The sequence below is a fragment of the Myotis davidii genome, unplaced genomic scaffold, assembly GCF_000327345.1.
Source record: "Myotis davidii unplaced genomic scaffold, ASM32734v1 scaffold775, whole genome shotgun sequence".
Lineage (NCBI taxonomy): Eukaryota > Metazoa > Chordata > Mammalia > Chiroptera > Vespertilionidae > Myotis > Myotis davidii.
The window spans coordinates 30213-40970 of record NW_006286687.1 but is presented as its reverse complement, the minus strand read 5'-3'; the positions used below and the strand labels follow the sequence as shown (position 1 = coordinate 40970).

At 43.7% G+C, this 10758-nt stretch overlaps 1 protein-coding gene across 1 annotated transcript in view; it reads left to right on the top strand.

Annotated features, from left to right (window-relative positions):
• LOC102757400 (neurobeachin) overlaps window positions 1-10758 on the top strand; it is a gene marked incomplete at its 5' end in the record, with an annotated part of 81595 nt that overhangs the window by 64003 nt on the left and 6834 nt on the right. Inside the window, one exon of the mRNA XM_006758652.2 lies at window positions 10471-10572. Within this exon, the coding sequence (XP_006758715.1) occupies window positions 10471-10572 (102 nt within the window). The remainder of the gene's footprint in view (window positions 1-10470; window positions 10573-10758) is intronic.

Genomic DNA, 10758 nt, shown 5'->3' with positions numbered 1-10758 from the left:
CCAATCAGCCCTACCCTGAGCATGACTGAGGGTGGCATCGCAACCTCCCAATCCGCCCTGCTCTGTGCACGACAGGGGGCAGCGCCCCAACTCCCCAATTGGATCTGCTCTGAGACCTACCAGGTGCTGCACCTAGGGATTGGGCCTGCCCTCTGCCCAAGGGGTTCTAGACTGCGAGAAGGCACAGGCCGGGCTGAAGGACACCCCCCCTTCCCCCTGAGTGCACAAATTATTTTTGTGCACTGGGCCTCGTCTATATATATAAAGAGGTGATATGCAAATTGTCCAGGACGCCGTAACATCACTACTGCTCAGGAGGAGGCTGCACACGCAGGTGGGTTGGAGGGGACTGCATGCACAGTGAAGCAAGCCATGGATGGCCCAGGCCTGGAGAGAAGAGGGCCTGCCAGCTATGGCACAATAGAAGTCCCACCTCTGCATGTGAGCTGCAGAGGAAACACCTTTTCTGACCGCTCAATGGCTAAGCTCCATGTACACCATTTGCAGTGTTCTTGGTAACTTGGATAATAAGAATCCAAGAAGGTTATCTAGGGTCTTTCCACCTCACTCCTGGAGGAAAAAATGAAGGTCCACTGCTGGAGGGGTGCAGAAATGTCATATCCTGCCCTAGCCAGTTTTTCTCAGTGGATAGAGCCTCAGCCTGTGGACTACAGGGTCCGGGTTCAATTCTGGTCAAGGGCATGTACCTAGGTTTCAGGCTTCTCCCTGGCTGTGGCTCATGCAGGAGGTAATCAAGCGAAGTGTCTGTCTCACATTGATGTTTTTCTCTGTCTTTTCCTCTCTCTTCCATGCTCTCTAAAAATCAATGGGAAAATATCCTCAGGTGAAGATACAAAAAAAAAGAAAGAAAGAAATGTCATATCCTATGAAAGAGACATCTTGAAAATGCCTAAAGAAAGTTGTCACTTTTTTGTGGTGGAGGGACTGGACTCCGTATTGATGAAAACACCTTCATGGCTGCGGCAGCTGGCAGTGGCAGCAGCAACAGGGTGAAGGGGGCAGCACCTTCCCATGATCAGCCCAGTCGCCTCCCACAGAGGACATCATATCAGTAGGACATCCCCTGAGGGCTCCCGGACTGTGAGAGGGGGCAGACTAGGCTTAAGGCCAAGTCCCCCCCCCCCCCACCTCCCCAGTGCACAAATTTTCGTGCACTGGGCCTCTGGTGAATAAATAGGATTCTATCTCCTATTTTTCATTGAGTACTCTATGAATATGTAATAAAATGAAACCACATCATAGGATATTTTCCATTCATGGAATGTTCTTAATGTGGGTAACCATGTGACCCAGGCATTTTAGATACCTGAGCTGGACCTCAGCTGCAGTACTACCTGTGGCTGAGGACACAGTATCTTGATAAGAAATTCCTCACTGACACAGTTTTTCTGAGCTATCCCAGCAAATGTCTAACATAATTTTTTATATAAATCTTGAAATCAGAGTAGGGATAGAACTACAGCACCCATTGATTAGATATCTTATTCTGGGATTTAAGTCAAAAATCTATCATATTTTATGTAGGTATAAGCATGAATGAAAATGCCTTCTGCAATGATTCTGCAATGACTTCACAACAGTCAAAGATAAAATCCAAATGTCGTATAGCATCAAGAGGTTTGACTTCTGACTGTACTGAGGATCAGAAACCTTAGAAACTCTGCTGTTTTTGCTTAGTTCTGATTCAGAAGGACCAAAGCATATTAGTAGTTCCACAAATTAGGTTGAAAATAACCATGAGTAATCTTTACTTTGATCATTTCTCTAAAAGCCATAGACTACCTCACTGAAAAAGCTCTTCTTGTCAGTTCTATGTGAATGGCAACATCTAATGCCTTTGTGCTTTTTTCATCACCTGTTTTGAAAATACTGATATGATGTTTGATAAAAATGAGATGGAATCTGTTTATGATAAGCCTTTTTATATTTAGAGTTTCTAAATGCTTGCCCATAAGGAATCTCAAAACTGGATGTGTTTGTTCATTATCATTCATAGTAATTCCCTCACACAGAGAAAGCTTGTGTTAAAGAAATGACTGGACACTGAGTGTGATGACACTGTAGTCTTTAGAGAGGAGGTCTCACCTGCACCTCCCCCTGCACTTTAACCCTCAGCTACATCCATCAATTGTGATGTGACAGTGACAGAATACTCCCAGGATTTTGAATGATTGTTGAAGTGCATAACATCTGTCACTGGCAATGAAATGTAAAATAGGAAATATGCTTTCTTCCTGCTTCAGGTTTTCCAACTCCAAAGTCTCTGAATAATGTTTTACGTTTTATTTAGTTTTTCTCTAGTTTAAAGAGGGAAACAATGCTTTCAGAGGTCCTAGATGATACCCCTAATAGCTAAATTCTACAGTTTATTCAAAGGATCTGGGGAAATTGTAATGACAAAATATTTTAAACTTTATAAATCAGGTGCTAGCTTTTGAAAATGTATTTCTTAATAGAAAGAAACATTATATACATAAAATATATTTTAAATATTTCATACATGGTTTTTATTCCCTGCAATAGAACTAGATTGCTTTTTATTCTTTCTGTAGCATATAAGGAAAAAGTTTAAGAAACTCTCACTGTATATAAATTTTATTAAACATATAATTTTTTAAAATATATTTTATTGATTTTTTACAGAGAGAAAGGGAGAGAGATAGAGAGTTAGAAACATCGATGAGAGAGAAACATCGACCAGCTGCCTCCTGCACATCTCCCACTGGGGATGTGCCCGCAAGCCAGGTACATGCCCTTGACCGGAATTGAACCTGGGACCTTTCAGTCCACAGGCCGACGCTCTATCCACTGAGCCAAACCGGTTTCAGCTAAACATATAATTTTAAGGTTTTTTATTTCACCAGTCTCTCTGATAAAATTATTCATTTAGAAAAATTAAGGATAGTATTACACAAAAAATCTTAATACTCAATCCTTATTTTACCAGGAAATTCAGGACATCTTTGAAACATGATTTTATAAATTATATAACTATGTTTTAGACAAATCCAGACTGCTGACAATTACAAATGATACTCTGCCAATATTTCAACATATTATAGCACTATACATACATTTAGAAAAGATCACCAACTGACATGATCTGCCAAACCATTCCCCACCACACACACATATGCACACATACACTCCATCCAAGTAAGAATTGCCTCAAAAGCAAAATTGAAGCTGATGTAGCTGAGAAAACGCACATAAAAGTGTGAGAAATTTCTGGGGAAACAGAAGATGCGTGGATGTGAAGGATGAGATATTGGCAGACCAGAGGGGAAGAGTGTTGGATGCTTGCTGGGAGGCAGACATTATTCTCTGAGAGACAAAATGGGCAGGGGACAGGAGTCCACCCAACCCAGAATAAGAGTTCACAGAGGAAACCAGGCCAGCACACCAGGAACTCAAGTACTATGAAAGAAAGTTCATAAACTTAACAGCCAGAATGAAGAGAAAAGTACAGAATTCTTTTTTAGAAGGCATAATATTCTCTAAGTCTAAGATATAAGAAAGGGGGCACTAAGGTTACTAGTAATCTACGTATATAAAAGCCTAAGCGACCATCCTAATGTCCGGCTGTTTGACCGGTAGCTATGATGTGCACTGACCACCAGGGAGGCAGACGGTCAACGCACAGGCATGGAAACATGGAACAGACTGATGAATCTCAGAGGGAAGGGGGAAGAGGGGAGAGATTAACCAAAGATCTTATATGCATACTAGAAACCCGGTGCACAGATTTGTGCACTGGTGGGGTCCCTTGGCCTGGCCTGGAAGGATCAGGCCGAAACCAGTAGTCCGACATCTTCTGAGGGGTTCCCAGATTGTGAGAGGGCGCAGGTCTGGCTGTGGGATTCCACTGGTGCACAAATTTGTGCACTAGGCCTCCAGTGTTATATATTTCTTAAACTAGGTGGTGAGTACAAGAGAATTTATTTTCTCTTAATCTTATATATAAGTTATAAATATTTAATATGTAATTACCTTTGTATTTAATTCTAAAAAAAAAGGTAGCACAATCTGTGTGGTTCAGTGGTTGAGCAGCAGCCTATGACCCAGGAGGGCATGGCTTGATTCCTAGTCAGGGCACATGCCCAGTTGTGTACTAGATCCCCAATAGGGGGCACACAGGAGGCAGCCAATCAATGATTCTCTGTCATCATTGATGTTTCTATATCTCTCCTCCTTTCCCTTCCTCTCTGAAATCAATTCTATTTAATGGAACCCTAATATGCAAATCAACCGAACTGTGAAACGACTGGTTGTATGACATGCACTGACTACCAGGGGGCAGATGCTCAATGCAGGAGCTGCCGCTGACCAGTGGCGGCAACTGGGGGGTGGAACGGGCCAGCGGGCAGTGCCAGGCTGCCGGCCAAGGCAGGTGCCAGCAGGAGCGCCTGATCACCCCGCCCACTTGGCACCCCACAGATGGCCTGAGCACCAGCCAGGCCCAGGGACCCTACCCAATATATTGGGAACATTCTCTTAGGTTTAAATATTAAAACCTGGCAAGGCTACTCTAACACTGAAAAAACAGGATGATGCAGTGATGACATGCATGGACTCTGGCTTGCACATTTTGTGGTCGGTCCTGATTCTGACACTTATAACTGTGTGATAAAGCCAATTGCTTAACTTCTCTGCTTCAGTTTTTCCACCATAAGATGGGTAAAATGGTACTACAGCCTCAGAAGGATCATGTTATGTACTACTTTTTATAATCAGGGCAAAAAAACGTAGCTGCCCATACAACAGCAAGATGCCTTTCACCTGTATGAAAAGTATGGTCACTGGTGCATGCAGCATCCCGGATTGCCAGTTTAGGCCCGACATCCCCTAAGGGGTCCCAGATTGCGAGAGGATGCAGGCTAGGCTGAGGGACACCCCCTGACCCCATGCATTAATTTCGTGTACCAGGCCTCTAGTAAAAATATATTAAAAACAAAGGGAAATCAGATAGATGCCAACTTGAAAAGAATTTGTAAACTTGGAGGAAAAAAGTCTACAGTAACGTTTCTCAAACTTGACTAATACACTAATCCCTTTAGAGAGTACAAAACAATGACTCTGAGAAATGTGTTCTTGACCCCATGAGCCCTATTTGGAGAAACAATGACTTAATTAAATTTCAACATTAAATTGCCATGGACTAAATTTTGACAGAAATTTTATCCGTATAACTGGTTAAAAACATTTTTAGAGTATTATTAAAATACAAATCTCAAATTTGAAACTTTTTGTAGAACTTTTCTACCTCCAGAAAATATTCACAGATCTCAGGGCATATAGATCGTAGCTTGAGAAATACCAAGAATTCTGGAAGAGTTGTAGCTACAAGACCAAGTTACAACATGCCTTTTCAAGGAAAAAAGTAATGGGCAATGATACTGACAAAGTAAATAACGATGTTTATATATATGCACAAAGGCATATTTACATATAGTACTTACTCTTTGCTAAGATGATATTATATCATCAACTAAACAACACAGCCAGAATAAACCAATGTCATAGCTAGAGCTGTTTAAAAATTAAAAGTGAGATCCCTGACTGTTGTGGCTCAGTTGGTTGGAGTGTCATCCCATACACAAAAATGTGGAGGGTTTGATTCCCAGTTGGGGTGCATGCGGGAGGCAGCCAATCAATCAATGTTTCTCTCTCCCTCCCTTCTTCCTTCCCTCCCTCCCTCTCTCCCTCCTTCCTTTCCTCTCTCCCTCCCTTTTCCTTCCTCTTTATAAAATCAATAAAAAAATCTTTATTTCTTTTTAAATTAGAAGAAATAAATAGGCAACATAAGACATTAATACATGTGATGTTTTTAATGAAATAGTGAGGCATTACAAAACATTGATATATGTTGAGTCTGATTATACTGCCTTTAAGTGTTTTATGTCTATTTTTCTGATTACACTGCCTTCACAGGAGTTTTACTTCAGTGAATCTTCCTTTTTTTTTCATATATTTGTTGAATTTTATTTTGCTTGTTTCTGCCCAATATTTCAATCCTAATTGTTACACTAGGGGGCAGTTAGGAGCAACCAGGCTGGCAGGGGGACAGTTGGGGGTGATTAAGCTGGTGGGGGGGCAGTGAGGGGCATACAGGATGGCAGGGAGGGGGCAGTTGGGGACGACCTGGCCAGCAGAGGGGGGCAGTTAGGGGTGACCAGGCCAGTGGGAGGGTCGTGAGGGGTGACCAGGCTGGCAAGTGGGGGCACTTGGGGGCAACCAGGCTGGCAGGGGGGTTAGTAAGGGATGACCCAACGACTGAACAGCAGGTTGTGTGGGGTGACCAGGCCAGTGGGAGGGTCGTGAGGGGTGACCAGGCTGGCAAGTGGGGGCACTTGGGGGCAACCAGGCTGGCAGGGGCAGCAGTTTGGTGTGATGAGGCTCGTAGGGGGTACAGTGAGAGGCATCCAGGATGGCCAGTAGGGAGGGCATTTAGAGGCAACCAAGCTGGTAGAGGGTAGAGGGGGGCAGTTGGTGGTAACCAGGCTGGCAGAAGGGGAGTAAGGGGTGACTAGGCCAGCTGGAGGGGCAGTTAGGAGTGACCAAGTCAGCAGGGAGGGAACAGTTGGGGGTGACCTGTCCATCAGCGAGGGGCTGTTAGGGGTGACCAGGCCAGCATGGGGGACAGTTAGGGGTGATTAGACTGGCACAGAGAGGCAGTGAGGGGCAATTAGGCTGGCGGGTGGGGCATTTAGGGGCGACCGGGCAGCCAGGCAGGTGAGCAATTAGGAGCCAGCAGTCCAGGATTGTGAAAAAGATGTCTGGCTGCTGGTTTAAACCCGATCCTGGGGATCAGGCTTAAATTGGCAGTTGGACATTCCCCGAGGTGTCCCGGATTGGAGAGGGTGCAGGCTGGGCTGAGGGAAACCCTCCCCATGCACAAATTTAGTGCACTGAGCCTCTAGTTGATGTATAAATATGCTTGCCCCGAATCATGTTGTTCACATATTTTATAGATGAGTTATCTATGTTGTTAATTCAAGAGGAAGGAACACTTCCAAGCTCTTTTTTTCCTTTATTGATTAAGGTATTACATATGTGTCCTTATCTCCCCATTGTCCCCACCCTACCCCTATTCATGCCTTTACCCTCCTGGTGTCTGTGTCCATTGGTTAGGCTTATATGCATGCATACAAGCCCTTGGTTGATCTCTCCCCTCTTAACCCAGCCCTCCCCTACCTTCCCTCTGAGGTTTCACGGTCTGATCACTGCTTCTCTGTCTCTGGATCTGTTTTTGTTCATCAGTTTATGTTGTTCATTTTATGCCACAAATGAGTGAGATCATGTGATAATTATCTTTCTCTGACTGGCTTAATTCACTTAGCATAACGCTCTCCACTCCATCCATGCTGTTGCAAGTGGAAAGAATTACTTCTTTTTTACCGCAGTGTAGTTAGTATTCCATTGTGTAGATGTACCACAGTTTTCTAATCCACTCATCTGCTGATGGGCACTTAGGCTGTTTCCAAATCTTAGCTATGGTAAATTGTGCTGCTATGATAGTTCCTTTGGTGGATGGGAAAAGAGAGCCAGTGTTGGCAGTAAAAGAGGACCCGAAAGATTATATCCTTTCTGATTGGTGTTTCTGGTTTCTTGGTATATAATCCTAGAAGTGGGACTACTGAGTCAATTGGGAGTTCCATTTTTAGTTTTTTGAGGAAACTCCATACTGTTTTCCACAGTGGCTGCACCAGTCTGCATTCCCACCAGCAGTGCATGAGGGTTCCTTTCTCTCCGCATCCTCACCAGCACTTGTCTTTTGTTGATTTGTTGATGATAACCATTTTTGATAGGAGTGTGATGGTACCTCATTGTTGTTTTGCTTTTCATCTCTCAGATGATTAGTGACTTTGAGCATGTTTTCATATGTCTCTTGGCCTTCCTTCTGTCTTCTTTTGAAAAGTGTCTATTTAAGTCCATTGCCTATTTTTTTATTGGGTTTTTTGTTTATCTTTCTTTTGTTAAGTTGTATGAGTTTCCTGTAAATATTGGAAATTAAACCCTTATCAGTGATAACATTGGTAAATATGTTCTTCCATGCAGTGGGCTTTCTTGCTGTTTTATTGATGGTTTCTTTTGATGTGCAGAAGCTTTTTATTTTGGTATAGTCCCATTTGTTTATTTTCTCTTTAGTTTATGTTGCCTTAGGAGCTGTTCCAGTGGATCTTTCGGGTCCTCTTTTACTGCTAACACTGGCTCTCTTTTCCCATCCACCAAAGGAACTATCACAGACCTTCCCAGGTTAGCACCATACCCCATTCACCTTCCAGATTTCCTCTATGACTTTCTACTGTTTTCTTTTCCTCTACACTTTTGTACCCCAAGACTATAGAGGTCCTTCACTTTCCTTCCAAATTGGCTTCTCTGGTTTTCCCAGTAAGACAGTATTGGCCATGATGCCCTTTCAACTTTGGTAACCATTTTCACACTGTTTTCATGCAGTTTATTCACCAAATATTCTGATTGTCTCTTAAATTTTTGCAGATTTTTTTGGTCCGTGCTATACTCTGTGCACATACACTTGTTCATCTTCATGCTTTTAACTACTGAGTGCCAGTGGTGAGAGTAAGCTTGTGCAAGGCCAGGATTGTTTGATGTGTTCTCACAGTTCCAGGTTATGCCTTATACCTCTATTAGAGACCCAGTGCACAAAAATTTGTGAACTCGGGGGGTCCCTCAGCCTGGCCTGTGCCCTCTCGCAGTCTGGGACCCCTCGGCGGATTACCACCTGCTGGCTTAGGCTCGCTCCCTGGGAGATTGGGCCTAAGCTGGCAGTCAGACATCCCTCTGGCAGACCGGGAAACCTTGGGGGATGTCCACTTGCCAACGGGGAGCAGGCCTAGCTGCAGTCAGATATCCTTTGTGCTGCTGAGGAGGCAGGAGAGGCTCCCACCACCACCGCTATACTGGCAGCCATCAGCCTGGCTTGTGGCTGAGCAGAGCTCCCCCTGTGGGAGCACACTGGCCACCAGGGGGCAGCTCCTGCATTGAGTGTCTGCTCCCTGGTGGTCAGTGCACGTCATAGTGACCCTTCAGGGTGGGAGTCCCTGCTGTGGTGCCTGGCCAGCCTGGGTGAGGGACTGAGGGCTGTTTGCAGGCTTGCCAAGCCCCCCAGCAGAGACCTTCACCCCATGAGGGTTTGGCTGTCCCGGGTGAGGGGCTGATGGTTGTTTGCAGGCTAGCCACAGCCCTCAGCCACCCAAGCTCCCAGTAGAGGCTGGCTGGAAGCGGGTATCTGGGGTTTATTTAGCTTCTATATTTGAAACTTTGCTGCCTTTTGCGGGGGCCACAGTTGGCCAGGACAGGTGCGGGAAGCTTGGCTTCCTCCATTGCCGGGGCAACCAAGCCTCCTGCTTGCTCCAGCTCAGTGGCTGCCAGCCGCCATCTTGGTTGGGTTAATTTGCATATAGTCGCTCTGATTGGCTGGTAGGCATGGCTTGGGCATAGGGAAGGTGCGGTCAATTAGCATCTTTGTCTTTTATTAGTGTAGATACGTTCCACTCCTAGCCCACTTGGAGAGTGCCTGTCACTTAGAAGGCATTCATTCAATGTTCCTGAAACCACCTAGCAGTGAAAATACTTATGGCATATAGTTCAGCTGGACTCTTTAGCTGGCTTTGACTTTATTAAGTCAAGAAGGAAATTAAGATGACCATTTCTTCTTTCCTTTCCTACTTTCCTTTCTCTTCAAAAATCATCCCTGGCCAGTGTGGCTCAGTTGATTAGAATGTCATCCCATAAAACAAAAGGTTGTATGTTTGATTCCTGGTCAGGACACATATCTAGGTATGGGAGGCAACTGGTCAATGTTTATTTCTCATGTTTCTGTCTCACATGAGTGTTTCTCTCTCTCTCTCATCTCTCTCTCCCATCTTTCTCTCTTTCTCTCTTCCTCCCCTTTCCCCTCTCTCTAAAATCAAGAAACATATTTATTGGTGAGGATTTTAAAAAGTCAAAGCTCCTCAGCTTGTTCCGTTGGGACATTTTTAAAGGGGTACGAGCATGCATTTTAAATTTGGATAGCTCTAGGTCTAGTACTTGCTTGCTGTATGAACTTGTACAAGTTATAAACACGGGTTTCTTGGCTATAAAAGAGGGATAATAACAGTGCCTAACTCATCTGAATATTGCTGTTATTAAATAAGATAAAGCATGTAAATGCCTTGGCAGCTTGGTATCTGTTTTATAACAATAACCAGGAAAAAGGAATAATTATCACCACTTTATAATGTAAGCACATTATATTTGTTACATTATCCAGTCATCTAAGCAGGAAACAGCAGAGAAGTTAAGTAACTGGCTTGTGGTAAAACACAGCTAGTAAATGCCATTAACAAACATTAATGATTATTATTTTAAACATTTGATTTAATGGTGTACTTCTTCATTTCTGCCATCAGCATACAGTGACTCTCTGTTGCCATTTCCTTGCAGGTGACTATCCTGCACCAAGGGCTGTTCTCACAGGCCACGACCATGAAGTTGTCTGTGTTTCTGTCTGTGCAGAGCTTGGACTTGTTATCAGTGGTGCTAAAGGTCAGAAGATATTTCTTTCATTTTGGGTCTTTTAAAACTGTACCATCTCCTTAAATTAACCATGATTCATGATTTTTTTTTCCTTTAGGAGGCTCTCTATAGACAAATATAACCCTAGGATTTTTGCAGCTGTTTAGTTTTAGTATCAATAATTACCAGGACTGATATAATATATATATATATATA